The sequence below is a fragment of the Malus sylvestris genome, chromosome 15, assembly GCF_916048215.2.
Source record: "Malus sylvestris chromosome 15, drMalSylv7.2, whole genome shotgun sequence".
Taxonomy (NCBI): domain Eukaryota; kingdom Viridiplantae; phylum Streptophyta; class Magnoliopsida; order Rosales; family Rosaceae; genus Malus; species Malus sylvestris.
The window spans coordinates 7,530,062-7,545,657 of record NC_062274.1 but is presented as its reverse complement, the minus strand read 5'-3'; the positions used below and the strand labels follow the sequence as shown (position 1 = coordinate 7,545,657).

At 38.2% G+C, this 15,596-nt stretch overlaps 3 protein-coding genes across 3 annotated transcripts; 2 read left to right on the top strand and 1 right to left on the bottom strand.

Moving 5' to 3' along the window:
- The first annotated feature begins 676 nt into the window (after positions 1-676).
- LOC126604315 (plasma membrane ATPase 4) lies at positions 677-8,036 on the top strand. Its single transcript, XM_050271519.1, has 17 exons — positions 677-817; positions 964-1,058; positions 3,165-3,284; positions 3,372-3,608; positions 3,702-4,463; positions 4,557-4,679; positions 4,770-4,874; positions 4,959-5,103; positions 5,223-5,387; positions 5,776-6,014; positions 6,167-6,199; positions 6,288-6,369; positions 6,451-6,611; positions 6,727-6,900; positions 7,060-7,242; positions 7,341-7,522; positions 7,701-8,036. Exons 2-17 carry the CDS (start codon positions 1,002-1,004, stop codon positions 7,795-7,797), a joined length of 2,865 nt encoding a protein of 954 aa, XP_050127476.1. The 5' UTR covers positions 677-817; positions 964-1,001; the 3' UTR covers positions 7,798-8,036.
- Positions 8,037-9,050: 1,014 nt separating this feature from the next.
- On the bottom strand, positions 9,051-11,238 carry LOC126604316 (peroxidase 16-like). The gene is made up of 4 exons (XM_050271520.1): positions 10,955-11,238; positions 10,645-10,842; positions 9,808-9,973; positions 9,051-9,704 (listed from the first exon to the last, which is right to left on the bottom strand). The coding sequence occupies exons 1-4, from the start codon at positions 11,219-11,221 to the stop codon at positions 9,298-9,300; spliced, it is 1,038 nt and encodes a 345-aa protein (XP_050127477.1). The 5' UTR covers positions 11,222-11,238; the 3' UTR covers positions 9,051-9,297.
- A 3,271-nt stretch (positions 11,239-14,509) lies between these two features.
- LOC126604313 (uncharacterized) lies at positions 14,510-15,579 on the top strand. Its single transcript, XM_050271518.1, has 3 exons — positions 14,510-14,783; positions 15,107-15,239; positions 15,342-15,579. The coding sequence occupies exons 1-3, from the start codon at positions 14,620-14,622 to the stop codon at positions 15,396-15,398; spliced, it is 354 nt and encodes a 117-aa protein (XP_050127475.1). The 5' UTR covers positions 14,510-14,619; the 3' UTR covers positions 15,399-15,579.
- The last annotated feature ends 17 nt before the right edge of the window (positions 15,580-15,596 follow it).

The following is a 15,596-nucleotide window of genomic DNA, read 5'->3' as shown; positions in this document are numbered from 1 at the left end:
ACCCCTTTTTACTTTAGGATTAAGCAGTGATTTTTTTTTTTTTTTTTTTTTTTTTTTGCAAACATCACTGTTGAGACCAGGGGCAGATCCGCATGGATGCCATAATAGCCATGGCTCATATGGAATTTCACCCATTTATGTAGGGGTGTGTGGATATTTTTTACTTATCACACATTTTTTTAATTTCTGTCCATTGATCTTCTTTATTTCATTCGATCAAACGGCCGAAAAATAAAAAGGTGTGTGAGAAGTAAAAATGAGTGTATGGATATCACACATCTTTATGTATATTGTACGCTAATTTTTACAATAAAAAATATATGGTATCAACAGTGATGTGAGCATCTCTAAAGTAGGAAATTAAATTTCTAAGATCGTGTGAGTTCAAATCAAATAACGTGGTTGTAAATAATTAAATTATTATTTAAGTATCGATTAATATATTTATTTCTTATACTGAGACATCATTTGAATTAAAATTTTGATATTTCTATTGTTATCACGGCTCGTAAAATAAAAAGAAAACAAAACAAAAACAGAAGAAAAATGACCGTCACGGAGTCCCCACAGTATTCCTCCACGCGCCGCATTGCGCAAAGGGGTGGCAGGTCAAAGACGCTCGCATATGGGCCCACTCGTGGATCCCCACCTACTCCCAAACTCAGGTGTATATAAATCAAGCCAGTGTGGACTCCCTAGCTCTCCTTCATTCATTCACTCACTCCCACCATTTCACCCGCCCCCGCCGCGGGCTCCGAGACCCGAAAACCCGATTCCCCCATTCCCTCCTCCCCTCATCCTCTCTAACCTTTTCATGGTAGGTGACCTTACGTCTTCTCTCACTAGGACTCTCTCTCTTTCTCTCTCTAGACTCTAGGGCTTTATTTTATTTCAGACTACATATACTCCGCCTCCTTTCTCTTATTTTTGCTCAAAAACTAATCAAGTCCTCTCTCACTGCAGCTCTGACCTCCTCCGAGCTCCCCAGCGACTCCTCCACCATGGGCAGCGATAAGGCCATCAGCCTCGAAGAGATCAAAAACGAGTCCGTCGATCTGGTATATACATATATCCATATCTATATCCTTTCCTTTTCTCTCTTGAACTCTGCTGCATGTGTTTGGTTTCCGCGAAAAAAAGCTAAAAGGAAAGCAAAATTCCAATCTAATTGAATTTTTGGGGAATTTGGTTTTCTCTGTATCAGTATCGTGAGTTCATCTCACTCGCTTCGAAGATTTTTTTTTTTTATAATTTTTTCCGCTTTCTTTCTCAATTTTTCGATGCATTTTGCTTTTATTTATTTATTTCGCTAATTTTCTCGCCTGCCAAACGGTTGTTGATATTTTACGATCACAGTTTGGGTAGCAGGAGATTTCGCATCGTCCTTTCAGTTCTTCGAAAATAAAATATTTATATTATAAAAAATTATAAATTATCTCTTATTTTTCGTGGTTAAATCGGCGGCGTGACTTATCTGTTTTTTTTGGTCTGTCATTTCGGCGATGGTCTTAGAGACACGACACACCAAACTTTCAGGCCATCTGAATCGTTGGGGCCGTTTGGACTCCCCTTCCGGTGGGACCAGACCAGAGCCCAGAACGAACGGCTCAGATGCTTCCCTACCATATCTCAAGCACTTTTTATTTGTTTATAATTTAAAAAAAGACTGTTTCGGTTTTTACTTTCGGAAAATGTTTGTTAAAAAATTTATATGGTCTGCGCTTTTTGGAGGAGTGTGTGAGATACGCACCCGAAAATCGCATGAAATCAGCGGCTTGACAACGCAACGCTGATGTACCAGAGAACATGGCTGGCAACCGAATATTAAATTACCCTCACGGGCCCTATTTGACGCGTGTTTGATACGCACCTCTTTTTTTGGTGATGCTTAAATAGTTTTATATACAGAAAAGAATAATTTTTGATTTGTCAGATTGAACAATTCCATATGAAGACCTGTGTTGATTTTATTCCATACTTGGGCGTATTTTATTTGCTTTTTTGATTTGGGATTTGGGCGTTTTGATTGCCTTCCTTGTATTACATATTTGATATTTGCTTGGATCTTTCATTTATAATTTAATATATTTCTTTAATTTTTGTTTTCATTGGTCAAACGTTAAATGTCTGTTGAGGAATAGCTAAATTGTGTAGTAAATGATAATCTCACACTATTTTTTTTCTGGTCGGTGAATAAATAAAGGGTAGTGTTATCTGTTATTTAGTATTACGACCTAGTGGTATTCCTCTTTGCTTGTAAGTGAGAGGTCTTATGTTCGATTCTTGTCACATGCCAATTTGAACTACATTAAGGCTAAGCTCATCCCTTGCTTCTTAGTGTAGATTATTAAATTAAATGAACTGAAGAAAATTAATGACAGAAAATTAACACAAAAGTATGTGAGAAGTAAAAATAAGCGTATGAATAACACTACCCTAAATATAAAAACAAGTGACATAAACATGGGTGCGTGTGCGTAGGGTAAAAAGAGCTGTTGTTAGTATTCATGATTGTAATTTTACCCGTGTTCTTGTTTGGTTTATGCAAGATAAGGTCAAAAGTGTGTTCATGAGCAGTTGAAATATCATTGTTCACTGTTTTAATTATTTTATTTTACTACGTCATGAAGTCAACAAGGGAGAAAGAAGTGTTTGACTTTTTGTCCTTGAAACAATTGTTTTTTTATCTTCGTGGAACCTGCGTTTTTTTAAGGTTCACATGAGGCAGTGATCCAAAAGCAGATCCCATCTGTCCACACATGTATTTCGTGAATCTACTGACTATTAATCTGTGAATCCTAACTGTTGAGGTTTTTGTTGACTGAAGAAAAATCTTAAAATATCATCAACTGTTTTTTTTGCTAATTACAAGTAAACTATGGTGCATTGGTGAATTCTTACAGTAAGTTTTTAGTTTGAAATAATTGTATGTGTGTAGAACCGAACGTATCATGACAAATGCGGTTTAAATATCGGTGCTGCATTCAAACGATTCAGATAAATTTTGAAATGGAAATGTTTCTGTTATAGGAATCATCTGAAAATTTCATGTAAAGAAAATAGGTGTTGTTTGAATTTCATATTGCAGAAAACAGTTGGTTGCATGCAGTTACCCCTAAGAAGTGAGCTGTTGATTCATGTTTATTTGTTCATTTTGTTCACAGGAACGGATTCCGATAGAGGAAGTCTTTGAGCAGCTGAAATGTACAAGAGAAGGTCTGACTGCAGACGAAGGAGCCAACAGGCTTCAAGTCTTTGGACCAAACAAATTAGAAGAGAAAAAGGTTTGTTACAGTTTCTGACATATTGAAATCTTTTGTTCCAACTTTTGTTTTGGTATGACCTGTGATGATTTTGTCTTCTGTAAACAGGAGAGCAAACTGCTCAAGTTCTTGGGATTTATGTGGAATCCTTTGTCATGGGTTATGGAAGCTGCTGCTTTGATGGCTATTGTCTTGGCAAATGGTGATGGAAGGCCTCCTGATTGGCAGGACTTTGTTGGCATTGTTGTTCTTCTGGTCATTAACTCTACTATCAGTTTCATCGAAGAAAACAATGCCGGTAATGCTGCTGCAGCCCTTATGGCCGGTCTAGCTCCCAAGACTAAGGTGAAGAAATATAAATTGTTGAACAATGCTTATATTGGTACTGCCAATATTCTTATGAATAGTTTCCTGATTTTTTATGGTCACCGGATGTAGGTTCTTAGAGATGGTCGATGGACTGAGCAAGATGCTTCAATTTTGGTGCCTGGAGACATAATCAGTATCAAATTGGGAGATATTGTTCCTGCTGATGCCCGCCTTCTCGAGGGTGATCCTCTGAAAATTGATCAATCTGCCCTTACTGGCGAGTCCCTTCCTGTTACTAAGAATCCTTCAGATGAAGTGTTTTCTGGCTCAACATGTAAACAGGGTGAAATTGAAGCAGTTGTTATTGCTACTGGTGTGCACACCTTCTTCGGTAAGGCCGCACATCTGGTGGACAGTACCAATCAAGTTGGGCACTTCCAGAAAGTTCTCACTGCCATTGGGAACTTCTGCATTTGTTCAATTGCCCTGGGGATACTAATTGAGATAATAGTAATGTACCCAATACAGAGGCGCAAGTACAGGCAAGGGATTGATAATTTGCTGGTTCTCTTGATTGGAGGAATCCCAATTGCCATGCCAACTGTTTTATCTGTCACTATGGCTATTGGCTCCCACAGGCTTTCTCAGCAAGGAGCTATCACCAAGAGAATGACTGCCATTGAGGAAATGGCTGGCATGGACGTCCTCTGCAGTGATAAGACTGGGACTTTGACCCTGAACAAGCTCACAGTTGATAGAAATCTGATTGAAGTGTTTGCCAAGGGTGTGGAGAAAGAGCATGTTATGCTTCTTGCAGCAAGGGCTTCTAGGACTGAAAATCAGGATGCTATTGATGCTGCAATTGTAGGAATGCTTGCTGATCCTAAGGAGGTAATTGGTCTCTCGCTTTTCTTTACTTTATCATTACTTTTTGGTCCAAGCTTTCATAATCTAATCTTCTGTGTTGTATAATAAATTGGGCAGGCACGAGCTGGTATAAGAGAAATCCATTTCCTACCATTCAACCCCGTAGACAAGAGAACTGCTCTGACCTACATCGATTCCGATGGAAATTGGCATCGGGCTAGCAAAGGTGCCCCTGAGCAGGTAACCTTGTCTTAACTCAATTCTAGCCATTGATTTGGGGAAGAATATCCCTCTCCGGACATAACAAATGCAGATATTTCTTATCCTCAGATATTAACCCTTTGCAACTGCAAGGAAGATTTCAAGAAAAGGGTGCATGCGGTGATTGATAAGTTTGCTGAACGTGGACTTCGTTCTCTAGCTGTTGCAAGACAGGTTTGAAAGACAAACCTTTATCATATGCTTATTGTTGTGTCAACTGAATTCCTGATATCATTTCTGTCATTAATTTATCTCCAGCAAGTACCAGAGAAAACAAAAGAGAGTCAAGGGACACCATGGCAGTTTGTTGGTTTATTGCCGTTATTTGATCCTCCTAGGCATGACAGTGCAGAAACAATTCGCAGAGCTCTCAATCTCGGTGTGAATGTGAAAATGATTACAGGTAGGCTTCATTGCCCCTTTAAACTATGACTACATGTAGTTCCTCCTCCCATTTTTCTCCTACCTGGGGAATTTCGATGCTTTATTCATTCTTTGTAATTTGTTCTTCCCATTGTGTAGGGGACCAGCTTGCCATCGGCAAGGAAACTGGAAGGAGGCTTGGTATGGGAACAAACATGTACCCGTCTTCCGCATTACTTGGCCAAGACAAGGATGCAGCCATAGCTTCCCTCCCTGTGGACGAGTTGATTGAGAAGGCTGATGGATTTGCTGGAGTGTTTCCTGGTGGGTTCTACCGGAACTTCTTTGTTCTTTCTGCTTTCTAATTAAACATGCAATCTGTTTAATGAGAAGCTTTCTTGGTAGTAGTTTGCATTTCCAAAGCACTTGTTATTGGTTTAAATTCAGCCTATACTCATGATGGTTCATAGCATTCATAATGATTTATAATTTAAACCAATACCAAGTGCTTTGGAAATACTCCAGTTCTGAGGATAATTGTGAGTGTTGCCAACAAGTACCGAGGACAGAGCAACATTTAATTCAGCACTTGTTGGCGACAGACTCACAATTATCCACTATTTTTTTTCATTATTAATTAAATGTGCACAGTATATGAATGTTCTGAACTTGATATTGACCCTTGTTCTAACACATCTTTTTAATATTATAGAACACAAATATGAAATTGTAAAGAGGCTGCAAGAGAGGAAGCACATCTGTGGAATGACTGGAGATGGTGTCAATGACGCTCCTGCATTGAAAAAAGCAGATATTGGTATTGCCGTAGCTGATGCTACTGATGCTGCAAGAAGTGCTTCAGATATTGTTCTCACTGAACCAGGATTAAGTGTGATCATAAGCGCAGTACTGACAAGCAGAGCAATATTCCAGAGGATGAAGAACTATACTGTAAGTTACATTTATGTTTATTGAGTGGATATAGTGGTAAATCTTCATGAATATACGTAGAGTTGTAAATCTTCGTGAGTAAATGTATAGTGGTAAATCTAGTGTTTTATAAATTTTCCCAGGCCATTCTAATTATTTTGTTCCATTTGCAGATCTATGCTGTTTCAATTACCATACGTATAGTGGTAAGTGAAGCAATGATCGGTATTTAGATATTAGTGTTTTCCTATTTTAGGCTGTGTGTTGGTTCTCACATTGCTAAGATTTATGCAGTTTGGATTTATGTTCATTGCTTTGATATGGAAGTTTGACTTTGCACCCTTCATGGTATTGATCATTGCCATCCTAAATGACGGTAAGATCATCCGCCTATCTGTTTGTATAGGTTACCATTAGAACACTATAGCTCTAAATGTGTCCGATTTGTTTCTGCCAGGAACCATCATGACAATATCAAAGGATCGAGTGAAGCCATCTCCACTGCCAGACAGCTGGAAACTGAGGGAGATCTTTGCTACTGGTATTGTCCTTGGAGGTTACATGGCACTAATGACTGTAGTCTTCTTCTGGCTTATGAGAGATACCGACTTCTTCTCGGTACGAATGTAATCTTTTTTTTTTTTCCATTAATATATAAGCTAATCAGGTCACAGTTGTTTTGGCAAGTGTGTTCATTCTTCTGATTTTATTCACTTTTTTTTTCATAATGCAGGATAAGTTTCATGTGAGATCTTTGAGAAATAGGCCTGAGCAAATGATGGCAGCGTTGTACTTACAAGTGAGTATTGTGAGCCAAGCCCTTATTTTCGTCACAAGGTCTCGCAGCTGGTCGTTTGTTGAACGCCCTGGACTTCTCTTACTTGGAGCTTTCATGATTGCTCAACTGGTAAGCATTTTTGCCAACCGTTTACGTTTATAATATTTCCTAATTGCGCTACCAGATGCAAAGGTTTTGTAATCGTAGTAATTTCCAATAATGCAAGGCCATATGACAAAAAAATCAAAATTTCCTTTTCTTATAATAGCTCATTCTGCAAAATGGCAGGTTGCAACTCTCATAGCAGTTTATGCAAACTGGGGTTTTGCACGGATAGAGGGAGCTGGCTGGGGGTGGGCTGGTGTCATCTGGATTTACAGTATAGTGACATATGTCCCTCTTGACTTGCTTAAATTTGCAATCCGATACATTCAAAGCGGGAAAGCGTGGAATAATCTTTTGGAGAACAAGGTATGTTGCATTCCGCTACATTGTAAGCGCTACTCTACATTATATAAGTTAGATTCATGTTTCTTGCCACAATTTACCTTATTGTGCCTTCCCAACAGACTGCCTTCACTACAAAGAAAGATTATGGAAAAGAGGAAAGAGAAGCACAGTGGGCTGCAGCACAGAGGACCCTTCATGGTCTTCAGCCACCTGAGACGAACAACCTTTTCAATGAGAAGAACAGTTACAGGGAACTTTCCGAGATTGCAGAACAAGCCAAGCGGAGGGCTGAGGTTGCAAGGTAAGGACCAGTTGTACTCGTACATAGATAAAGAAGCGCACGTGTCTGGATAATGATATCTGCCGGTTCTGTGTCTTGTTTCCGGGAAAATGCTTCATCTTGCATCATTTCCCTTTGCTGGTTCGACTCGTTCTTTATTGAAATCGAGCTCTAAGAGAGTTTTCCATTTTTCTTGCAGGCTTCGGGAGTTGCATACTCTGAAGGGTCACGTCGAGTCAGTTGTGAAGCTCAAAGGACTCGACATCGATACAATCCAACAACATTATACAGTTTGACGAGCCTTCCAAAAGGGAAACACAGAAAGGCTTAAGCTTCTACCTTGGAAGAGCGATAAGCGAAAATTAATGACGATGATGATGAAGCGCATAGCAATAACCTTGTGTCTTTAGATTAGGTTGCAATTAGTTTACCTTTGATGTTAAATATTGGGCAGAGGATTCTCCTCTTTCGTAGCCTAAAAACATGAATTTTACAGCTTCGTTGCTTTTAATCATATGTCGACCTTTTCATGTGACTGCTGCTTGCTTTTGCATTATTACTGCACAGAGTAGGAGCCTACAAAGCAAGTAATAAGGAAGGATCCAATATTTTATGGGTAGGACATAAATCTTAGCTTTCACTTTCTTGATGGTCGATATGAAATTTGCAAAATCCGTGTTGGAATTTTACGAGTTTGATACTAAATCATTACAGTATTGTGACTTAACCAAAAATTGCATATTTCATCTCTTGGAAGCTTTTCTCAAAGCTGTAGAAGAAAATTGTGTGTTTTAGAGTCAGTATTAATTATCTTATTGGGCAAAGCATGATTTTGGCTCATGTAGTTTAGTGAAGTTTTACTTTGTTCAATTGTTGCAGCTTAATTCATGTTGTTTAATAAAGTTTGCAATCCAAGGACAATAATTTTAATTTCACAACGTTTTTAATGGAATTAGCAAGTGAGAGGTATGCGCGTAACACTTTACCCTACAAAATTTGTGGTTTATTAACGTAATAATTATGTTATAAATAAGGCGATGGTATATAGAGATGAGCATTAGAGGTCTCGAGTTCAAATACTTTGTCCTCGATATTGCTTGTATTAAAGAAAACAAAAACAAGGGAATGCTATAGTTTATGACAGCCAATGAAAGGGTGAAGATATAGCATGTAAGGAATTGGATCCTCTCCGAGGCAATGCCTCGGGATCCTCCTGACTAGACAACACGGGTCGTTGGATTTTGATCCAACGGCTACAATTATTATAATTTTTAGAGGAATCCCCATGTTTGTAGCCGTTGGATCCCGTGTTGTTCGGTTAGGAGGATCCCGAGGCTTTGCCTGGATAGGATCCAATTCCAGCATACATGTGAAAATTTTGGGCAGGTTTTCGTGCCACGTCATCAGTCCGCTCAAAACAACTTAAGGAGAATCCCTGCAATTAAGTCTAGTGGTGGATGGAGGTCCGATCCTCTTGTGTGTCTCAGGCGCACGGGTGGCCGGACACGAAACTCCCTAACTAAGAAATCTCTTATTTTACAGAGGCAAAGAATGAAAGATAGTTTTATCGTAATTTATTTATATTGTTTTTTTCGTGGCAAGGGAAGGGACACAAGAAAGGGAGAGAAATTTGAACCTAGTAGACGTCGGATAAATGCTCTCTCCCACTAGAGCTACAATCACGGGTAAACCTATAACGATGATTATTATGATAAGCAACTAGTACTTATGGAACTCAGTGGATTAGCCTAGCAAATAAAATTTTTGCAAACAAAACCATAAATACACGGAATAATCTAGTTCACAGCAGCGCAATTATGCCTAATCTCACCCTGCTTTCCGGTCTTGATCCCTACTCTTCCAAGCTTTGTCATAGCTGCCACAAAAGCTCGTTCAAAGGCGGCGGCATCCGCTGCGAATAAGTTGACAATTTTTCTTGATTTGGTGTCAGTGAACAAGGACTGATCAGAAGTGAACAACCCTTTCCCTTGCTGAAGGTTCTTGTAGTACACATTGTCGAATCTCTGCGGCGTGTGTGGGTCCATGGTAACTGCAATTCTCGGATCTACATTTTTGGGACACTCTTTTCTGAGCTCCCTTGCATATGCGACGTTCATCGTTGGATCGATTCTGTTCTTGCTCTTGAAGTTGTAGATCCGGTGAGTGAATCTGTTGCAATGTGAGAATCCAATTGTATGTGCTCCTGTTACACATAGATGTTTTATTTTAACTATGCTCTGGACACAAAAAAATGAAGTGAAAATATTTTTTTCGGATTCAGGGCGTGACAACTTTTCTTTATGTACCTGAGAGCGCGACAAGATCAGTTAGAGAGAGACCGTGTTTGGCGAACAATGAATCAAGCTCTTCTACGTTAAAATCAGGATGGGGAAGATGTTGTCTCACACTTGCTTTTGTAGAAGTCCTCCCATCAAGTCTTCCCAATTCAACTTTGTAGAATGGTCCCCCAGTCTGCACCCAAAGAATATATGCTAAACTTTCTCTAATTCTCTACTTAGTATGATTTGATTAGTAAAAACACGCATAACTTTTGACTTAATCAGTGACCTTTAGGAAAAAATATATTCCTTTTTCAAGCAGTAAAAAGGAACAAATTGCTTTTGAACTCGATTAGCATAGAGGTTAAACGTTCATAAAAAAGAGGCGACTTTAGACCAACAAGGCTCTCCGCTTTGCAAGAGTTGGGAGGGAGAGAGTGGGAGAGAACATATATCGTACACAGCCTTACCCTTGCTTTGCAAAGAGGCTGTTTCTACGACTCGAACATGTGACCTTTTAGTCACAAAGGAGCAACCTTTTAGTTGCGCCAAGATTCACCCTCAGAGGTTAAAAGTTCATAACCCACAAAAACAAACCCCACATTGAGGTGAAAATGAATTATGCACTGAACAGCAATAGTTGTGGATTTTTACAGTGTATGAAAAATTATCATTTTTCTCAGTAAAACTGTAAAATTGTGAAGAAAAAAAAAACCCCCCCACATTGAGGTGAAAATGGATTATGCACTGAACAGCAGTATTTGTGGATTTTTACGGTGTATGAAAAGTTCTCATTTTTCTCAGTAAAACTGTAAAATTGCGAAGCCTTAAAGCGTTGAAGAGACAAAATTGTGCTTGTTTTACCAGTCTTATGACATCCCTTGTGGCCAAGGCCAGAATGTCAGCACAAGAAACCTTGTTCCTGCAATTAGGCACTCTATCAACAGCAGCCTTGGCTTTGATCACCGTGTCAAACCCGTCTCCGGCGAGTGAAAGGTTATCCGAATTATCCTTCTCCGCTGAGTTGTTCCGAAACGCTAGCATTATTGAAGCATCGCATCCCTATCCAAAAAACAAAATACTTCACACACATTGCACATACATCTCTGATAGCACGAAAGAACTTCGAAGCAACGAAAAAATGCAAGTTTTATGTATGAAAGATCAAAGTTACCTGAACGAAACAATCGTGGAAGAAGAGCCGGAGAGTGGCTGGGGCTGTGACAAAAGTCTGCTCAAACTTCAGCTTGACTGCAGCATGAACAATTGATTCAACATTAGGGCATGATTTTCTGTAGTGCTCTACATGAAGTTGAGCAAAGGTGCTTTTGAGGAGGAGGAGAAGAAAGAGTAAAGGAAGATAGAAGGTGCTTTTGGAATTCATTTGAAAAGTTGAATACAGTAGGTTCTTGATTGCGTTAGTGTCATGCATGTGAAGCATGTCTATATAAAGGTTAATTAACGTGAGGTGGCTTTGTCTGTGAAGAATATTCAAAGAAAATAATGAGAAGTTAAATTTAAAGAATAATAAGACAAAAAATTTAAATAAATAAATAAATAAAAACTCATAAGACCAACTCCAATGATGGGCTAAAAGCCAAATTACCCTCCAAAATTTTCCCCCAAACCCACTCCAACCCAAGGGGAAAATTTGGGCTACTGCTAAATGCTAAACCAAGGCCATATTCCCTCCGAAATTTAGCCCAGAAATCGGAATTTAAAATTTTCAATATTTATCAGAATTTATTTATTTTTAGATTCAAATGTTTATAAAATTAATTTACGATAATCTACATTTTTTTTAAATTTAATTTAACAAAAAAAAGCCTAAGTTCATTCATTAATAATCCCGGGCTAAAATTTTAGGTTAGAACGGTTGGAGCAGAAAAGCTGTTTCTTGGCTAAAAGCTAAATTTTTTGGGTTAAAATATTTAGTTTTTAGCCCAACCATTGGAGTTGGTCTAAGACCATCTCCAACCCTTGGGCTAAAAGTCAAATTTTTTAACTCGGAAAATTTGGCTTTTAGCCCAGAAACATCTTTTCTGCTCCAACCCTTCTGCCCTAAAATTTTAGCCCAGAATTATTAAAGAATGAACTTAGGCTAATTTTTTTTCTTAAATCAATTTTTTTTAAATATGTAGATTATTGTAAATTAATTTTATGAACATTTTAATCTAAAAAAATTTAAATTCCGATAAACATTTGGCATTTAGCCCGGGGGAAAGCTGGGGGGGGGGGGTATTTGGCCCAGAAATAACATTTGGCATTTAGCCTAAAATTTTAACATGAGTTGGAGAGTGTTTGGGGGGGGTAATTTGACTTTTAGCCCAGGTTTGGAGATGGTCTAAGGGAGTGCTTGGATGGAAAGGAGTTGGATTTGAAAAAATGATGTGACAAAATGGCAAGCACGCTGGCATGCTGATAAAGATGTCTGGATTTTTGGATGTTTAGGGTTTTCAATTTTAGATTCTTCCATACAACCGTACATATTGTTCTATATTATATATTGTAATTTTCTTATAGTCCTCAAGAAGATCAAGTGGTGATGATCATGTAACTGAGTGCTATAGGAAGAGAGAAAATATCTCTCGGAATAACTAAGCTTTGGTGGTGGGATAGTCAGTATGGCAATCACTTTTACATATAAAGAGTTCATGCACATTGAAAGTTATACTTAGGTATGCTGGGATGGTACCTAAATAAAGTAAAATCCGTTCTTTTGTGAGATTATATGACCATTTAAATAATCATACTGCCTTATTAAAGTTTTTGTTCCATAAGCTGTCGTATTGTGAAATATTAAAGTAAAGTAATTGGGTATTGTGGGAGTGTCATTGTCCAATCTATGTGCTATTTGGCACATGACAAGCAGATAGTACTCAGAAAAATGCATAAAAGGCCATAACTGCTCTAAAGAAGACATGCTAAATCCAAATTTGCTGTCTCTCATTCCTGTTGTCGTGTGGTCCTTGAGGAACAACAAATGATGTGTATAAAGATTATAAAAATAAAGCTTTAAAGTAGGTTATAAAGAATGGTTTATAACTGGTGTAATTCTATAAACTAGAAGGAATTCTATCGGATTTAGAAGATTTTTTTTTTTTTTTTGGGTATTATTTGTAGGTAAGTAAAATTTATCATAATTAGTATAAATAAACATACAAAGCATAAACAATTACATCCAAAATTCCTCAAGCCGTTCTCTCTTTCTCTCCTCTCTAGCCGACCACTCTCTCTATCTCTCCGAGTAGTTAGTTTTGCAACAAGATTTACCCATCAAATCTCTCTTCTATCTTCACCAAAAAAATAATATATCTGTCTTCTATAGCCGGCCACTCTCTCTCTCTCCCCCAATAGTTAGTTTTACAACAAGATTTACCCAACAATTAAAATCGTAGTGAGAAATGTTGTATTGCTTTTTTGTAGAGTGAAATTGTTTATGGGTATAAGAATACAAGTCACATAGTATATTATTTTATGTATTGTAATAAAAATAGACAATAATGTTGATATGCCATACTTCTTGAGTATATTAATAAAAAAAAAAAATTTATGTGTTATAATTTGAGTGAAATAATAAAACTACGTGATCGTATGAATAGAACAAAAATTGCTCGTTTCCACAATAGCAACCTTCAAACATTGCCACGTGGATAACCCAGAAAATAAAATATTAGTTACAATGGAATATTATCTTTGTTTGAATATAGGGCAGCCCACATGGTTCAATAAGTAATATTGCTGAATCAAAGCAAAAAAGCAACCTTCTATGTCTTGCCAAATGCTATTTGCTGACAATTGCGTCATGGGCATATCATATCTAATAAATTTCTCACATTTCTTACATAGAAAGGGAAAAAAACTTGTCATAGTTTCAAAAAGAGGAGAGGAGATGCCAAAACAAATATAGACAAAGTTTTAATAGGTATATCGAAGCAGTTTATTTCTTATTCATACGTTAATGTCTGATATTTAGATTGATACTGATTTCTCACTTAGATTTAAAGATACAATCATCCAACACTTTTGAAAGTTCAAACATGAAACATAAGTTTGTAGAATCTCTTAATACCCTAAAAGAAGCAATCATGTCTAGAATTAGGTCAAAAATTGGAAAAGAAAATTTATGAAAATAGGAGTCGAGCGAAGATAAGGCGCAACTTGATCTTAAAGTATAACGAGTCGGTTGATCGGCCATGGAAGTTAGATGAAATTCAAAACATTAACGTTCAGACAAAGAAAATTATTGTATATCAAGAATTATCTCAATAGTTTAGAGATGAGATTTAAATTCGATAGTTTAGAGGGGAGACCACTATAAGCTGAGCTATACCTAGACCTGTAAACGAGTTGGGTTTATCAGGTTTGGATCGGGTTCAATCTGACCCGTTAAGTTAACGGGTCATCCATTAACAATTATTTAACGGGTGACCCATTAACAATTTTTTTTTTTATAGAGTTTATTTTTTATTGTTAAGACTTTGCAAAAATTACTAAAACATTATCAACTAAATGGTGCTAACGGGTTGACCCAAAGTGACTCATTATTTAACGGGTTCATCTGTTAGCGACCCGATCCATTAAGTATTTACTCAAATACTAATATTAACATATCGGGTCGGGTAGGACTAACAGGTCGGGTCCAAAATTTCAAGTCTAGCTATACCTATATAGATTCGGGCTCATTCATAATATGTTAATCACCCATCTAATTTTAGCCCTAATCTGACATTGGGACCCTCAAAGCGGCGTGCCGTTTGTGTCAGTCAAGACAACGACAACCAGTGACACTGAGTCAGTTTCCCTCGGTCAGCACACAGCCTAGAAAGCGAGGGAAAAATGGCAGCGGCGTCGTTTAGGTGGCTACTGCAGCTGCACAAGGACGTGCCAAAAGCCGCTCGGTTTTACGCCGAAGGGTTGGACTTCACCGTCAATGTCTGCACTCTTCGATGGGCGGAGCTCCAGTCCGGCCCGCTCAAGCTTTCCCTCATGCAATCCCCCAAGTAAATTCGCTCTCTCCCTTCTCCGAGACTGGGTGCTCGATGCACACCAGGTGTTTGATGATTTGTCTAAACCAGATGCTTACACGTTCTTTGCCGCAAATGTTACCGTTCGTTCGTGTTTTTCGTAAAAAGGGTATAGTTGAAAGAGACCCAACTCAACGTAAAACATCAAAATTTCTTGGTTTTTTTTTTTTTTTTTTTTTTTTTTTTAATTTTGTATTTATTTTATGGTTCATGCTAGTTTTGGTAATGTGGCACAGTAATTGGATTTGAGCTTTGCGTTTGGAAGGAAATGGCATCTGCTAATGATGAATGTTTGACAGGGATCATGTGATGCAGAGCGGAAACTCTTCATTTTTGTCCTTCACGGTGCCAGACATTAATCAAACGGTGACCAAGTTGATGGCGTTGGGAGCTGAACTCGATGGCCCTATCAAATATGAAGTTCACGGCAAGGTGATGACTAAATTTCTGAACGAAACCATTGCGATCATTTATTCTTCTATCATCGCTAGTCGGTACCCTGGATGCTGAGATTTTAATACGATTACATTACAGGTTGCAGCCATGCGATGTATTGACGGGCACATGCTAGGCCTCTATGAACCTGCTTAGGAGTTTCAGAAGCAAACCCCTTGAAAAACAGGGTGCCTGAAGGGGATGTGAGGAATCTCGGGCCAATCTTCCCCTCTCTCTGTAATCGTCCTTGTAGCGGAGGAGATTGCTCCAACTCTACGATGCTTCACTGAAATTTTAGCAAACTCCTATCATTTGTATAAAAGTTGATTCATTGAAATGTTTGCCCGGTGTCTC

Excerpts from the sequence above, each read along its gene's own strand:
- LOC126604315 (XM_050271519.1), top strand. The coding sequence starts at position 1,002 with ATGGGCAGCGATAAGGCCATCAGCCTCGAAGAGATCAAAAACGAGTCC. Across the intron at positions 3,285-3,371 it reads ACAAATTAGAAGAGAAAAAG|GAGAGCAAACTGCTCAAGTT; the intron begins GTTTGTTACAGT and ends TTCTGTAAACAG. Across the intron at positions 6,200-6,287 it reads CAATTACCATACGTATAGTG|TTTGGATTTATGTTCATTGC; the intron begins GTAAGTGAAGCA and ends AGATTTATGCAG.
- LOC126604316 (XM_050271520.1), bottom strand. The coding sequence starts at position 11,221 with ATGCTTCACATGCATGACACTAACGCAATCAAGAACCTACTGTATTCA. Across the intron at positions 9,974-10,644 it reads CAAGGGATGTCATAAGACTG|ACTGGGGGACCATTCTACAA; the intron begins GTAAAACAAGCA and ends CTTTGGGTGCAG. Across the intron at positions 9,705-9,807 it reads TGATCTTGTCGCGCTCTCAG|GAGCACATACAATTGGATTC; the intron begins GTACATAAAGAA and ends TATGTGTAACAG.
- LOC126604313 (XM_050271518.1), top strand. The coding sequence starts at position 14,620 with ATGGCAGCGGCGTCGTTTAGGTGGCTACTGCAGCTGCACAAGGACGTG. Across the intron at positions 14,784-15,106 it reads TCCCTCATGCAATCCCCCAA|GGATCATGTGATGCAGAGCG; the intron begins GTAAATTCGCTC and ends AATGTTTGACAG. Across the intron at positions 15,240-15,341 it reads AATATGAAGTTCACGGCAAG|GTTGCAGCCATGCGATGTAT; the intron begins GTGATGACTAAA and ends ATTACATTACAG.